This window comes from Rhinolophus hipposideros (genome assembly GCF_964194185.1).
Source record: "Rhinolophus hipposideros genome assembly, chromosome: 20".
Taxonomy (NCBI): Eukaryota; Metazoa; Chordata; class Mammalia; order Chiroptera; family Rhinolophidae; genus Rhinolophus; species Rhinolophus hipposideros.
Genome location: NC_138066.1, coordinates 12508286 through 12524410, shown reverse-complemented (window position 1 = coordinate 12524410; position 16125 = coordinate 12508286). Strand labels below are relative to the sequence as shown.

The following is a 16125-nucleotide window of genomic DNA, read 5'->3' as shown; positions in this document are numbered from 1 at the left end:
TGCTATGGCGACTAGGCGAGCGGCCGGAAGCGAGGCCTAATTGGGACCCCCCCCCCGCCCACTTCCCAGTGGCCGCGCCCTGCCTTAGGCCAGGTGGGCTCGGGCCGGAGCTGGGGGGATTCTGGGAAGCTGCGTTAGGAGTCGTGGACCTGGGGGAGAGGAGACCCTGACCCGGGGCAGATCCTGCCGCTCGTCGCCCCCAATTACCTATTCTCTTGCCTAGGCTTTGGGGGGGGCGTGCGGGGCTGGGCGGGGGTGGGGGGCTGGGCGGGCATAAGGCTACGAGGTTGGAGCTGAGTGTGTGAGTGCGTGTGTGGAGCAGCCTTGGGGACGAAGTGTTAAGAAAAGGGCCCCGGGGCTGCGTGGGGAAGACGGGACTCGCCCCCGAGCTATGAGCAGGGCGGCTGGCCGCGGGGCCTTGCCCAGGCTGCGCAGGGGCGAGCGCGGGGCAGAGATGCCGGGCCGCGGCGTGGGGCCCAGCAGGTCGGGCCGCGGAGGTCGGCGGCCGTGGGGGAAGAGGCGGGCTGGAGGGACGTCCCGAGGCCGTGGATCTAGTCGCCGGGCGAGGTCCTCGGTGTGGGGGACGCGCTGTGTGAGTGCAGAAAGGCTGCAGGACGGTCGGCAGCCATGGGGGAGAAGACGAGCGGCCGAGACGGCTGAGGCCGAAGGGGCGAGCGAGGCTTCGGAGACGCCTGGCCCTGCAGGCTCCATGGAGGCTGCAGGGGACCCTGGGGCTGTGTGGGTGAACGGGGCCGTGGGGGAGCCCCAGGTGGTGGGGCCTGCCGGGTCTGCGTGGGCGACTGGCGCTGGGGAGGGCGAGGAGGAGGCATTTTCTTGGAGTCCTCGGGGCTGTGAGAGGAAAGGCCGTCCAGGATCTATGGGGCACGAGAGTATTCTGGAGCTGTGGCTGAAGGTGCAGGCCATGAGGGCAGCGTCAGGATGTGGGGAAGGAAGCAGAGTCGAGCTCCATCCTGTGCCTGCAGGAGAAGGGCCAGTTGAAAGGGGAATACCTGGCCGGCCTTCGTGGATACAGACCAGCCGAGGTGGCCTCACAGGGCCGTGGGTGAAAGGACAGGCCAGGACAGTCCCCCAGGCCTCAGGACTATCTGCAGCGGCTGACGTAGGGCCGGATTGTCAGAGGCCCTCCCGCTCGTGTGGGCAGGGGCAGGCAGTGAGGGTGCGTCCTGTGGGCGTGCTTGGGACTGTGGAGACAAGGTCTGGGATTGCGCCACACCTGCCGGGGAGAGGACGCGCGGAGGGGGTGCCTGGAGCTGTGGAGGAGATAGGTTATGGCGCTGCCCCAGGCCCGTGGCCAAAGGCACCAACTATGGGACTTCCTGGGGCCATGGTGTGGCCTGAGGCCGTGGAGGTCCCCAGAGCTGTGGAGGGGGGGAGAGGCTTTGGGGGTGCACCAGGTCTGTGGGAGAGGGGTCTGTCAGTGCAGGTGCCTGGGGCTCTGGCACAAGAGGCAGTGTGTGGGGATACCCTAGGCGTGTGGGGCAGGGCACAGGCTATGGGGGTGCCTGATGCCGTGCGGGTGTCCAGAGCTGTGGAGGAGGGAACTCCAGGCTTGTGGCGGAGGAGACAAGCTCCGGAGGACGTAGGCCCTAGGGGTATCCCTGGCCTGTGGGGCACTGGGCAGCCGGTAGGAGTGCCTTGTTCTCCTGAAGAAGAAACTAGACATGGCGGTGACCCAGGATTCAGTGAAAGGGGACAGGCTGTGTGGGTAGACACAGTCTCTGGAGGTGACCGAGGGTCATGGGAAGCAGCAGAGACTGCAGAGGTGTCTAGTCCTGATGAGCAGAAGGCAGGTCCTGAGGTGGCTCCAGGCCTGTGGGGTGTAGGACAGGCTATGGGAGTACCTAGGGCTTTGGCGAAGGAGACAGGCTGTGGGAATGTCCCGGGTGTGTGGGGAACAGAACAGCCTGTGGCGGTACCCCAGGCTGGGGTGGTACTGGGAGCCGTGGGCGAACATGGGCAGTATGATGGCATCTCAGGCTTGTGGGACAGGCAGCAGGCTGTGGGGGTACCTTTGGCTGATGCAGTGCCAGGGGCTATGGGGGAGGAGACATGCTGTGGGAATGTCCTGAGTCTGTGGGAAAGGAGGCAGGCTATGGGGGAGCAAGAGGCTGTGGTACCCACAGCTTTAGGGGTCTGTGGGTCTGTGGATCAAGAGACTGGCTATGAGGATAGTTCCTGTTTGTGCAGGAGGAGACAAGCTGTGGGCTTGCCGGAGACAGTGGGGGTGTCCGAGGCATCTGGCATGCCCAAGCACAGGTGTGCTCCAGCCACAGGGCTACCTGCAGCTATGGATGTGCCTGGGTCTGGGAGGGTGCCTGCTGCTGTGTGGGTGTCTGGCCCCATGTGTCCGGAAAGCAGCTCTAGTGATATCTTGAACCTGTGGGAAAGAGTGCAGACTGCCAGAATACCCGTGGCTTCAGGGGTAGCTGTGTCCCCCGAAGAGCTGTGGCCTGTGAGAGAGGAGGCTGGCTCTTCGGCTTTTCCAGGATCATGGGGAAGGAGACAGGGTATTGAGGTTCCCATGACTGACAGGGTTTCCATGGCTTCTGAGGTACCTGGGCTTGTGGGGGAGGAGACTGGCTCTGGGGGTGTCACACGATCGTGGAAAAGGAGACAGAGTGCCAGGGTTCCTGTGGCTGCTGAAGTGTCCACGGCTTCGAGGGTACCTGGTCCTCTGGGAGTGGAGACTGGCTCTGGGGTTTTCTCACACTTGCCAGGAAGGAGACAGGCTCCCGGAGTAGCTGTGACTGCAGGGGTGCCCGTGGCTCCCAGGCCTGTGTGGGAGGAGCCTGGTTCTGGAGGTGTCTCAGGCTTGTGGGGACAGACAGAGACAGTGCAAGTGTTTGCAGCTGCCAAGGGTCCCACAAGAAGGGTGATGCCCCCCCCTGCCAGGGTGCCTGGGCCTAGAAGGGAAAAGACGGGTCCTGGGGGCATCTCGGGCTTGTCGGGAGGGAAACAGACGGCGGGGGTACCCATGGCTGTGGGGCTGTGCACAGCCACGGGGGTGCCTGGGTCTGAGGGAGACGAGACACTCTCCGGGAGTCTCTTGGGCTTATCGGACAGAAGACACACTGCTGAGATGCCCGTGGCCGCTAGAGTTGCCATGGCTGTGGGAGCACCTACAGCTGCTGGGGTTCCTGTGCCCACGGTGGGTGACCCTAACTCTGGGGATGTCCCCGGTGTATGGGGAAGGAGACCGGCAGCTGAGGGGCCTCCTGCACCCAGGGCTCCAGGACCCGTGGACAGGGAGACTGGCTCTGAAGGTGTGTCAGGCGTGTGGGGCAGCAGACCCGAGGGAGTAGTCCCTGAGGCTGTGAGGGTACCTCTGTCTTTGGGGGTGCTTGCCGCAGTGGGAGTTCCCATGGCGGGGCGTGTGCCTGCTGCCGTGTGGGTGACTGGGTCTACTGGAGAAGAGGCGAACACTGCTGTCTCGGGCCTCACAGTGGTGCGGAGACCGTCCACAGAGGGCCCAGGGGCTTCAGAGCAGGAGACAGGAGGGAGAGGTGTCCTGGGGCTAGCAAGGAGGAACCTGGCCGCAGGTCTGTCTTACACCTGTGGGCGTGGGGACAGGTTATGGAGCTGCCCAAGGTCTGTGGGGGAAGAAACAGACTATCAGAATGTGCCGGGATTCTCAGGGACAGGGACGGCTCCAGGGGTGAACGAAGCCGTGGAAGGGCCTCCCGTTTCAAGGGAGGAAACAGGCCTTGAGCATTTCAGGGGTCACCTGCAGCAGAGCAGCAGGAGACAGACGGGAGGGGTGTCTGGAATCAGAGTGGGGGGGAACAACTTGGGAGAAAATTGTGTGGGGGAGGACAGATTGAGGGGGGCATTCCAATAGTATGTATAGGGAACAAATTGGAGGGATCCTGGGACTCTTTGGGAGGGAACAGTTTGGGGGGAGATTTGTCCTGAGTTGTGGATGAAGGTACAAGCCGTCAGGGTGTCTCAGGATGGGGGAGAGAGGTCCTTTGTGGACAGGTCCCACAGTATGTGGTGTAACAAGTTGGGTGGATTCCTGGAACAATGGGAAAAGGACAGGTTGCAAAGAGACGTGTCCCAGGACTTTGTACAGGGGAACAGTTTGGGGGTGGGGTGTCCCTGGACTGTGTGTGTGTGTGTGTGTGTGTGTGTGTGTGTGTGTGTGTGTGTTCAGTGTCACTTAAGGTATCTTAGAACTGTGGGGATCACCTAGTTTTCCCCCCCGTGGAGAACGGATTATTAGGCCTTTGGCATCCTAGGGGATGTGTTGACCACATAAATGTTGCAGACGCCCCCCAGGCTCCTTCCTTCTGTGGCTCCAGCCCCTGAGCTGTGCTGATAACCAAGCCAGTCGATGGCCTCGCTCATGTGCCTCCTCCCATCTTCGGTTTTGATCATGTCTCCACAGCCTTAGAACTAAGGAATCTTTTACAACTGCCTTTATATTCCTTCAGATGTATCTGTCTTTAAGCAAATCCAACCTACAAACGTTGGGCTTATTCAACAGCTTAAATTAAAACCTGAATTTCCCAATTGATTTACTATGGGATTCTTTCAGAGAACAAGTTCCCCAGTACATTTAACACTAGTTAGTTTATGGAAAAAATCAGCTTAATTCCATAAAGACTGAGTTAAATGGTCCACTATGCTCAAAGCACTGTGTTGTGGGAAATAGCAGAGAAGAGCAAGACAAGGCCTAACTTACCCTCAAGGAACCTTGTCTAGCTGGGAAGATGGGACATATGCCTGTGAAATAGGTAAATAACGACCTGACACAAGTGTGTGATCAACACGGGATGAGTACAGGGATAATAAAGTATATCAGGAGGCATTCAGAATGGGGAAAGGCAGTGATAAGACTATACCCCATAGTGGCTCACACGATGCTGTCATATGTTATATTTCACTGTGTATAGGATGGAGGGAAGATGAAATTGAAGATTTAGAGAGGTCATTCCACTAGTTAATGGCAGATCCTGGCATAAATCTAGATGCTCGGATCCTGCAGGTTTACTTCGAGCCATTCGGTGATGTCCTTTGGAGCTACCTAGTAAAGTATAACTGCTCTTTGACAAGTGGTTAGGACTTCTGGATGTAGACTGTCCGTAAAACTGCCGAACTGGGAAGTGCTTATTTACCAGGACAGTGCCCTGTTTGGGAAACAGTGTCTTACTGGAGACTCTTGAGATTTGAAATTTAGAATGAAAAGGGCTCAAAAGATTTGTTGTTAAAATAGTGTGTCCCCCTATTCTCGGGAATTTCAAAAGTGGAGTTGCTTTTGTGAATGGAAGAATCTCATTCCGTTCCTTAAGCACCTGCTCTTTAGTAGGAGGTCGCTGTGGGCGACTTGTAGAGTATTGTTTCATGAGCATGCCACTGTGTTTTACGTATTCTTTCCCTTTGTGTGAAGATGCTTGGTGTGAAAGTAGCTTTTTTTTCATTTTAGGCAATGGTTTTAGGGAAGAACTGTCGGCTGAGGACTAGGCTTTCACTGTTGTTCTGTGCTGTCTGACATGGTGGGACCAGGCAGACAAGCTTCAGCCTGTGTTCATCTAGCATCCAGTGTCCAGCTAGATGGGAGGAGTGACCCCACGAGACTCCAGACCCAGGTAGTTTTGCTTTTTTTCTTCATATTTTATTCTGAAACGTTTTAAACATGAATGTTGAAAGAAAAGGACAACGAACACCTTTTAACCCTACTTCTCGTTTCAACAGTTGTAACAATTTTTCCTGTTTTTTTCTATCTGCCCATCTCTAAAATGTTTGCAGAACCATTTTGAAGTAAGTTGCAGATATCATGACACTTCACTTCTAAATATTTTAGAATACTGATTCTAAAAATAAACTCTCCTACTTAATCATAATACCATTGTCACACTTAAGAAATGGACCAAAACTTTTTTCCAATATTACCTAACTAGTCTTTACTGAATCAATTGTCCCAAGATGTTTTTACTTCCAACATTGTTTTATGAAAATCTTCAAACGTACAGCAAAGTTGAATTTCACCGTGAACACCTAGATTCCAATACTATTTCACTATATTTAATTATATATCTATTCCTCTAGAATCCATTCATTTATCTTATTTTTTGACCTACATCAAAGTAAATTGCAGACACAAGTATCTATTTCAGCATGCATATTATATCCTATAATTCATTCTTTTTACCTTTGTATCTTTTGATGTAAATTTTATATCTGAAATGAATACATTGAAATGTCTATATCTTGCACATTTGCTGAGTTTTGACAAATGTATACACATGTGTAACCTGTACTTCTTTCAAGATACGGACCATTTCCATTACTCCAGAAGGTCCTCTTCTGTCCCTTCCCAATCAATCCCTACCTTGTTCTCCAGAGGCAACCACTTTCAGATTTTTTTTTCCCCACCACAAACCAGTTTGTTCTAGAACTCATATAAATGGAATCATATACCATGTACTCTTTTGTAGAGGGCTTCTTTCATTGGTTAGAATGTTTTTAAGATTCATCCATGTGTTACATGTATCAATAGTTTGTTACTTTTTAATACTGAGTAGTATTCATAGTGGGAATGTACCTACAGATGGTTTATCCATTCTGCAATTGATGGATACCTGGGCTGTTTCTAGTTTGGGTTATTATAAATGAAGCTGCTATGAATATTCTTGTACAAATCTTTTTGTAAACATGTTTTCATTTCTCTTAGGTAAATACCTGGGAGTAAAAGCTCTGGGTGTGAGGGGTAGGTGTATGTTTAAATTTTAACAAACCAACAGAGCTTTTTCCAAAATGGTTTTATCCTTTTACATTCCTACCAACAGTAAAGGAGAGTTCCTCCAGTTCCTCCACATCTTTGCCAATATTTAGTGTTTCTTTTAAAAATTATAGCCATTCTGTACATTATGCTATGGAGGATTAGTCTGCTATAAAAAAGAGTGACAGCTTACCATTTGTAACAACATGGATGGACCTAGAGGGTATTATGCTAAGTGAAATTAGTCAGACTGGGAAAGACAGATACCATACGATCTCACTTACATGTGGAATCGAAAGAACAGAATAAACGCGCAAAACGGAAATAGACTCATAGATACAGAGAACAAACTGATAAACCACTAGTAACCACTAGATGGGAAGGGGGTTGGGGGCTGGGTGAGAAAGGTCAAGGGATTAGGAAATACAAATTGGCAGTCACGGGGATGTAAAGAACAATAGGGGGAATATAGCCAATAATATTGTAAAAACTGTATGGTGTTAGATGGGTACTAGACTAATCGGGGGATCACTTCATAAATCTTATAAATGTCTAACTGCTATGCTGCACACCTGAAACTAATATAAACTTATATTGAATGTCAGCTATAATTTTAAAAAAACAGTCATGGGATATAAAGTACAGCATAGGGAATATAGTCAATAACGTTGTAATAACTATGCACAGTGTCCGATGGGTAATAGACTTATTGGAGTTATTACTTTGTGAGGTATATAAATGTCTAATCAGTATATTTTATATACCTGAAACTAATAAAAAAGATATGCCACAGAAAAGAGGTAGTTTTATTGTACATGGAATAAGTTAATGTTTTAAATACAAGGAATTTTTAATACTGGGGGTACCAAAAAAGTGGACTCTTTGGTCACCGTTTCTCAAGCAGTAGTTCACCGTAATCAGAAGTGTCTGGACGCTGATGGTAACCACTCTGAGTACCTGTTGTAATTGTAGAAGTCAAAGGTGACTTGTATTCATCTTTTCTTTATCAGTATATATGGAGTATTACAATTTTAGTAGTTTTTCCCTTTCTTAAAATGTATATATACATTTTTTTGGCACCATCTGTATATGTTTGTATGTTGCAAAATGAGTGTTTAAACAAAGTTTTAATAAATTGCAAAAAAAAAAGTTATAGCCATTCTGGTGGATGTGGTTTACAAAGAAATTTTTGTTTTTAATTTGACATAATTTCAGGCTAACAGAAGAGTTGCAAGAATGGTACACTGAATTTCTGGAAACTCTTCTCCCAGATTCCCCAAATATTAACATTTTATTACACCCTCCTACCTACCTTCCCTCCCTCCTCCCCTCTCTTCCATGCTTTTTCTCTCTACATACACACACACACACACACACACACACAATTTCTAAACTGGTTAAGATTAAGTTGCAGACACGATGCCCTTTTATTCCTAAATACTTGTATGTATATTTACTAAAAATAAGAATTTCCCTTACATAATCATACTACAGTGATCAAAATCAGGAAATTACATTAAAATAATGCTATCCTGACCTTACTTTTGCTAATCTACTGACCTTACTGAAATTTTGTTAGTTATCCCCAAAAACGTCCTTTGTAGCAAAAGAAAACCCAAGATTGTGTTTCTTTAGTTTCCTTTAATTTGAACAGTTTCTGAGCCTGTATTTGTATTTTGTGACATTTTTGAAAAATACACGCCAGTTATTTGAGGATTTTTCTTTCAATTTTGGTTTGTTTGACATTTTCTCCGAATTAAATGCAGGTTCTACACTTAATGGTGGGAAAATCACTGATGTGATGCTGAGTTCTCAGTGTGTCATATCTGGAGATACATGCTGTCAATTAGTCCCATTATTGGCAGTGTTAACTTGAATCATTTGATTAAGGTGGTGCCTGCCAAGTTTTCTGTTGTACAGTTACTCTTTTGCCTTTTGTAATTGAAGATATCTCTCTTGAGATTATGTTAATATCTTTTTGCTCTGCAGACTTTCATCTACTAGTTTTAGCATTCATTGATGATTTGCCTTAATCAATTTATTATGATGGTTGGCAAATGATGAGTTAATTATTTATGTATTTGTTTGTTTATATCAGAGCAGACTTCTGCATAGAATCTTAACTTTATGCAGTAGGTTATAATCCTTTACCCTCATTGTTTATTTTTATGTTCAAATACATATTTTGATGTTCAGATGGTCTCTGACTGGGCCTACAAGAGCCACTTCAAGCTGACTCCAGTCTCTCTTTCACATGTTTTCATCAGTCTTTGACTACTTTTTGGTATAAAAAGATATTCTGGGCTTAGCATATTTTTTCTCTGTCCCAGGCCTGGAATCAGCCATTTATCCAAGGAGACTTTTTCCCTTTAGCGCAGGGGTGTCCAAACTGCAGCCCACGGGCCAACTGCTGCCCATGATCCATTGTTAATAGGCCCACAGCAAGTTCCAAAAACATATTTAGTTTACTTAAATAAACCAGGTGAGGCAATACGTACTTCAGCTCGAGTGAGTGGCCCGGCTGTTTGTGTGTTTTACTGCATGTGGTCATTGGTGAAAAACGTTGAAAAAAGTTTGGGCACCTCTGCTTTAGTGGATAATGGAATTAGAAATCAATATCTGGGTGCTAGATATGCTCATTGATTCTCAGATATCATTGTTTCTAGGCCCTGTCAGGGGACATAACTGGCAAATAGATGTATGTACTTGTGTGCCCATACATACATTCATATCCACACTCATATCTGTATCCCTCCCTCTCTCTCCTTTCCCTTCTCTCTCTTTCTCCATTCTTCCCTCCCTTTCTATGTATCTGTCTGTCTATCTGCCCATTTGTCTGAGTTCACACAGGTATCTCCAATTCCAATCCAACACTTGCCATATTTCTAACTCCCGTACTCAACAGTGTGAAACGTACTCAACAGTGTGAAACCTCGCTCCAGTTATCCACAATGTATTTACTTATTTGCACAATCCTAGAGTGTACAAAAATGTTTCAGAAGTTTGCTCCATGCCTCTGCAAAAGAGAAGCCTACAAATTAGAATTTACTATTTGTTTAGAGTCCTTTTTATCTTTAGCCTGTATGAGGTCATATGGTCCAAATGCTATGTTCAAAAATTAATTGGGTTAATTGTTTTAACCTTCACTTTTTAGTGTGGTTCTGTTATTCATTTGAAATTCAGTTTGGTTTGTTGGTTTCTGTTAGTATTCATTTTCAGGGCTTTCCTTCATCCTTAATTTTATTTATTCCCTCCCTCCTTCCTTCTCTTCTTCCCTTCTTTTCTCCCTTCCTTCCTATCTCTCTAGTATATGTGAAACCTTAACATGGTTCCAAATATACCTGTACAAAAAGGTATATTCAGAGAAGGGTTATCCCCTCTCCCATTCCCTCTATCCTTTCCACCCAATTCCTACCCACACCCTATATATACCTGATCATAATAGTCTCTGGTTTTTTTTCCTGTGTTTCTTTTTGCACAAATGATCAGATGCATGTACATTTTCTCATGAAATATTTCTCTGCTTTTCTGAAGGGTAGTATATTACAGATACTCTTTTTGCACTTTGCTCTTTTCACTGCGCAACATATCTGAGCAATCCCTCCACGTCAGTTCACAGAGAAATTCATAGAGATGGTCCTCATTCTTTTGTTTACATTTTCACAGTATTCCTTTGTGTGGACATAGCAAACTTTATTCAGTCATTCTCTTACATGGGCATTTAGGTTGATTCTAGTACTTTGCAATTGTAAACAATATAGCAGTGAGTAATCTGTGCGTAGGTACTGATGGAAGTGTATCTTCAGAAAAATTCCCAGAAGTGAGACGGCTGGGATACTTAGTAAACATATATGTAATTTCGTTAGATACTAGCAAGTTCCCCTCCCTAAGGTTGTATCAATTTGCATTCCCACCAGCACTCTATCAGAGTGTCTGTTTTCCCACAGCCTCGCCAACAGCATGTGTGGTCATACCTTTCAATTTTGCTAATCTGTTGCTATTTCAGTGTTTTTTTTAGATTGTATTTCATGAGATCAACCAACTTTTTATGTGTCTTAGGGCCATGTTGATGTATATTTTTGGTAAATTGTCTATTCATGTGTTTTTCCCACTTTCTATTTAGTTCTGATCTTTTTTTCACCTTAATTTTTAAGATTTCCTTGTATGTAGGGAACCCTTTGTAGTCACAAATATTTTTCTTCCAGTTTTCATTTCTTTTTTGACTTTGTGGTGTTTTTTTAACCATAGAAAACAGGTAGCAGTTTTTTTTTATAATTATTTTATTGTAGTAAAATCTATCACTTTTTTCTTTTATTGCACATGGATTTTGAGTCATAGTTAGAAAGCCTTTCCCTACAGGTTAAAGAGGAATTCATGCATATTTTTTTCTAGTACTTTCATCAAACCACCCAGGTAATTTAGGTTGTTTTTATTAATATTTTGGGGGAAAAGACTTTCTCCACATAAGGCTGTAAGTTTCCAATGTTGTTCATCAGTCTGTACACCCTTCAGATGGTAACTGTTTTATTTTTCTGTCTCATAACCTCTACTAACAACTTTTTTTCTAAAATACTTTTCTGAAGTTTTACCACAATGGGTTTATTTTAAATACACTCTTCACACACGTGATTATATAAAATACTTTATTGTGAGCGTTGGGGTGGGGGGGCATTCCTTAGATAAAGGCATCACAGCACACGCTTCATTAGTTCATCCGTTGACAGACCCAAAGCTATAGAATTGTTTGTTGCATTTGACCTAGTAATCCCAGAACAGATAGTTTATCCCACGGAAATAGTTTGAAAAGAGGAAAGAAAAAAATAAATGCATGGCGATATTAATTGAAATAATATTTCAATTAGTGGAAAAACTGGAACAATCTAAATGTTTAATAGCAAATTATAGTTAGGTTAAGCATGAAAAGGCCATTAATTGGATTTTGGAAATGTAATAATGAAAATGAAAACTGGGAATTTGGAAACATGCCTATCTTTGCTAAGTGAAAAAAATGAATCAAAACTATGATTGGAACAGAAACTTAAGCCTGCATAAGACGGTGTAAGTGGACTGTTTAGAGCAAGATGAACTGAGGTGCAGGAAAAAAGATGTGGTCCAACCACCAGATGAAAAATCTCAGCAAGACCCGAAGAAGTTTTATAAATGGCCTAGGTCCTATGTCGCTGTGTGGTGTATCTGGGAGCAGCTTTTAAGCATGTTTGTAATGGAATGTATTGGTCACTTGATGGAAGCTGATATTTTGAAATAGGACAGAAGTCCATCTCCGGGGTGTTGGGGAACTTACTGGTTGCTGCTTGAAGCTTTCTGGGTTGATGTTTAGAGGAAGATCCTGGTATGCTATTAGTAAACGGAAGGATAATACTGTGGGTCTGAGTGATCGTAGGATAGATAGAACCAGGAGTATGTGATGTATTCAGGGGTGTATGAGAGTGGCTGATTTAACAAAAGAGAAATATACGTCTTAGCACTAATAATTGTGTGGGTGAAATTTTAGAAACTGGATTGTAGACATATACCAACTATGCAATATGTTGTTTTTCTAATGAGCGCTTACTTTTATTTATTTTTTTTAAAGAACCAGCTGCAGTTTAATAAGAATGTTCCTACACATTCAAGCAATTTGGCAATCCGCTATTCTTGCCCACATGCAATCAGAATTGAAAAACTGAAGCACTCGTACAATGAGTCGTACCATTGTAAAGATTTGGATTTTAGAGATGGTCCTGACCTAAGCAGTTCTGTTTCATTTTCTGTCATATCGGAAGAGAGACTTAGCTATGCTGTCCATCTAGCCAAAAGAGATGTGAAACGAAGACAATTGGAAGAACATATAAAAGCGCATCATCTCAGAAGTCAGCCCCAAATCCCTCAGAGATGTGGACACACTGACCGTCAAGTATCAGACCATAGGGTGGAAAGGAAGGAGTCGAAGAGTCAAGAAGTCTGTCATTGCAGCCACCAGCCATCCAAAGTGGAAACTTCCAGCTCAGGTGCCAAGGTATACCTGTACACATCTCATCCAGGACAGTCAGATCTGACCGTGCCGAATTTGCCGACCACCCATGATGCAGAACTTCAGCCGCCTGCCAGGACAGGTGACCACAAAAGCCTCCTAGAAGTTCAGCGACTCCAGAAAGAATTGAGCAGTTGTATTCATAAAATTGAAGAAGTAACTATAAAAGGTGAGAACAATTGGATTGTTCACTTTGAAGAGATGCCACGAGAGTGGGATAGTTCAAATATTAGACTGATGTAAAAGTAATGGCGGTTCAAAAGGTTAACAATTGCAAAAAGCACAATTACCTTTGCACCAACCTCATACATTCCTTTGTGACCCCTGCCCCCATCAGATTTCACTCCCTCCTTCTGTCACTAGAGGGAGCACTCATGACCAGACAACTGGGCTTTGAGTTTGACTAATGTCTTTTTTTCTGAAGACTTTGCTCTGCGCTAGCCCCTCTTTCAGAGGCACATGATAGCTCCTTTCCCATACGCTGCACTTGGTAATTGACCAACCTGGGGCCCAACCTAGCAGTTGGGGTACCTGCTGTCTGAACCTTAGGTCTTCTGGCACCAGAGTGCAAATTGTCCTGTAATGTTTTGCTTCTTTATCCAGAAGTCCTTTTGACAAAATTATTTTTAACTTGTTCAGAAAAGAGCGTAGTATATGTATATTACAGAGGAAAGCAGTTCTAATTTAGGCAACGTTTAGATGAATACACAGCAGTGACAGGGAGGTGGTGGGTATGTGTAAAATCTGATGACAGATTAGAAAGGAAGGTGTGCAATTACCATATACTGTTTTCTGCAACTCTTCAGTGTTCTCTCTGCCTACCCTTGTGCTTCCCGAGAGAATAGAGGATTGGTTCCTCGTGGAGAATTTAGGGTTACCATAGCTAACAAGCAGGGGATCAAGCCCAGCTGAGAATGCAAGGAGTAGGGAGTTGAGCATCCCAAGGAACTACCATGCTAGGATAGTGCATAGTCTGTAATGGCCTTTTGCATTTTGAAATTAATTTATATACGCATACGTACATATCTGCATGTTACATGAAGAAGTTAGGTGCCTTACAATAATACCTGTGGTTGAACAAGATAGAACAAACATGTAAGTGAGGATATTGCAGCACAGGAAAAAATAAGGAAAGGAAAACTCAAATTTATTAGGGATGGACTACAGATTTGTTTTTGAGCTTTCTCGCAGCCAGCTAAAGGGGAAAATGTGATCAGTTGCAGAATTTACGAAGTCTAAAACAGAAAAAACAATTGTGGAAGGAAAACAATTATTGCACATAGTATTCAGGTCAGAAAAAATGTCTACTGCGGGTCTTCATAAAGTGTATGTTGTGTAATATGAACAATTCGAAAACGTTCCTGTGTCGGATACCAGGAGCGTCATGCTTGTTTCTTGTAGCATTCCTCACTGTCTGTCTGTGGCAGGCTTTGGCAGAAGCCTTGCTCCCAGGGGAACAAAGCTACGGGGCCCACTGCTCTGATCATGTGGCCAGCTACGGGGGGAACCTTTAGAGCAGAGCTCCCCAAACTCCGGGGTTGCGTGTCTTTTAGTTTTGTTTTGGTTAAAAATGCCAATCTGTCACAAATCAGTACTTTCTAGACTATCATAAAAGTGTCACGAAAAATGGCATATTGCTATAAAAACCTGTAAATGCATACAGTTGATTTCTGCACTTAGCTTGTCGTGGACTGGTAATAGTTTGCGATGGCCCCTTTCTGCAGCCCACCCTTTCAGTAGCCCCCAAATACCCAATTGTGCTTTCCCCGCGCTGCTCTGCAGACTGGTTGCATCAGAACCATCTGTGAGGTGAGCAGTTAAAACCGTGCCTGGGCCTGCTACCACTGATCCTCGTATGAGTATGTGAGTTGGAGTCTCTCCATGTTGCGCAGCCCCAACAAGAGACAGAAGCGGTTTGGCTTGTAGGCCCCTCAGACAGCATCTGTGCCCACAACTCCTGAGTTCAAATTTCTGATTTCTTCAAAACTATTTTCATTAGTTGAGTTTTCAATGAGTAAATATTGGAGATCTGAATTTATAAAATACACCTATACTAATAAAGCACTGCTTTCATCGGACTTCTATGTTGGAGTTTTACATAAGAATTCATTTTGTGTAAACCTATGTGAAGACCACTGAATGGGAGGAATGGATTGGTTGCATATCCCTCAGGCAATCTGCCAGAAACAATTTCTTTGAACTAATCTTTTGACAATGTGGTGTATTTTCTGTGTAAACGAGGTTCTGCTTCCTGACAAATCTATAAAGTCTTTGGACATTCATATAATCTTAATACGCTGGAGAAAGGATTTCTCTTTTGGATTCAAGATAAGAAAGTGTAAAAGAAATCTTGCTAAACATAAAAATAGGACAATAAAGGGTTTTTGAAAACATAGAAAGCACGACAGATTTTGGCTCAATATAAAGAATTCTAAAATAGCAAGAGGTGCTTCACAGTAGACTAGGCTGTCCTGTGGGGTTTGGTTCAGGGAATTCCTGCAAAGAAGGGAGCTCGACCTAGTGAATGTCTTCGTGTCCCTTCCATCTCTGAGTCAGTACCCAGCCCCACTCATTCCTGATTTCGTGACTGCTGACAAATGACATGTATTGTTAGGATAGCCTCATTTTTTTACCTTACTAAAATAGAGGTCTTCAACTTTATTATCTGTTTGAGTAATTGACATTTTTCTAAGTTTATGTATTTGGTTTATAATCCACTTTTTTTGGGGGGGGGGTATTTTTAGATAGAATGGAAGAAACCTTGGATCCAGAGGAGCAGCGGCGAGTCCGTGTCCGGAGGCAGGAACAAGCCGTTCGTTCTGCCCGAACACTCTATGTCCTCCAGCAGCAGGTACGGAAAGCAGGGGGGTCCGTGCAGCACATTTAGCCTTGGGTATTACATCCTCAGAGAGGTCCAGTTTTCCTTTTGTCTCAGGATTATTAGCACCAAAGTATCCTATGAATTCTGATGTGTTTGTGAGACTCAATTTCCTGAACACGCAAATGTTCTTTTTCTTTTTGTCATCTGCCTTTATGTGCGTTTGTGTATTACCGATCTGTGCTGAAATTCTTTAAATAGTGGTTTTCAACTCTTTGGTGTCAGAGAATCTACTAAAAGCCACGGGTCCTTTCCCCAGAACAAATGTTTATACAGCACATATTTTTGCAGATGAAGTCAAGGGGATCAGTTACCCTAAAACCCTTGGTCCCCAGTTAGGAACATTAGTCTTAGAAGAAAGGTCTTAGAAGACCTTGTTAGTTTTCCCATCTGTCTCGCGTTTATAATTTACTAGAAGCTTAGTAATGGTAAATGATTTGATTATCTTTATTAAATAGTAAAGAATGAAGACCA

General features: G+C 44.8%; 2 protein-coding genes across 6 annotated transcripts in view; both read left to right on the top strand.

The window, feature by feature from the left end:
* The first annotated feature begins 51 nt into the window (after window positions 1-51).
* KIAA0753 overlaps window positions 52-16125 on the top strand; it is a 57683-nt gene continuing 41609 nt past the window's right edge. For 2 of the 5 annotated variants that reach the window (XM_081029071.1, XM_081029067.1), the window contains exons 1-4: window positions 4620-4757; window positions 5447-5609; window positions 12336-12942; window positions 15518-15624. In XM_081029071.1, coding sequence (XP_080885197.1) covers window positions 5514-5609; window positions 12336-12942; window positions 15518-15624 — 810 coding nt within the window. In that variant the 5' untranslated portion in view covers window positions 4620-4757; window positions 5447-5513. Of the gene's footprint in view, window positions 94-453; window positions 593-719; window positions 739-4619; window positions 4758-5446; window positions 5610-12335; window positions 12943-15517; window positions 15625-16125 lie in introns of those variants that run through there. The other 3 variants (XM_081029068.1, XM_081029069.1, XM_081029070.1) reach the window with 3 other exon arrangements.
* On the top strand, window positions 303-3987 carry LOC308488855 (uncharacterized protein). Its single transcript, XM_081029079.1, has one exon. The coding sequence runs from the start codon at window positions 392-394 to the stop codon at window positions 3857-3859; it is 3468 nt and encodes a 1155-aa protein (XP_080885205.1). The 5' UTR covers window positions 303-391; the 3' UTR covers window positions 3860-3987.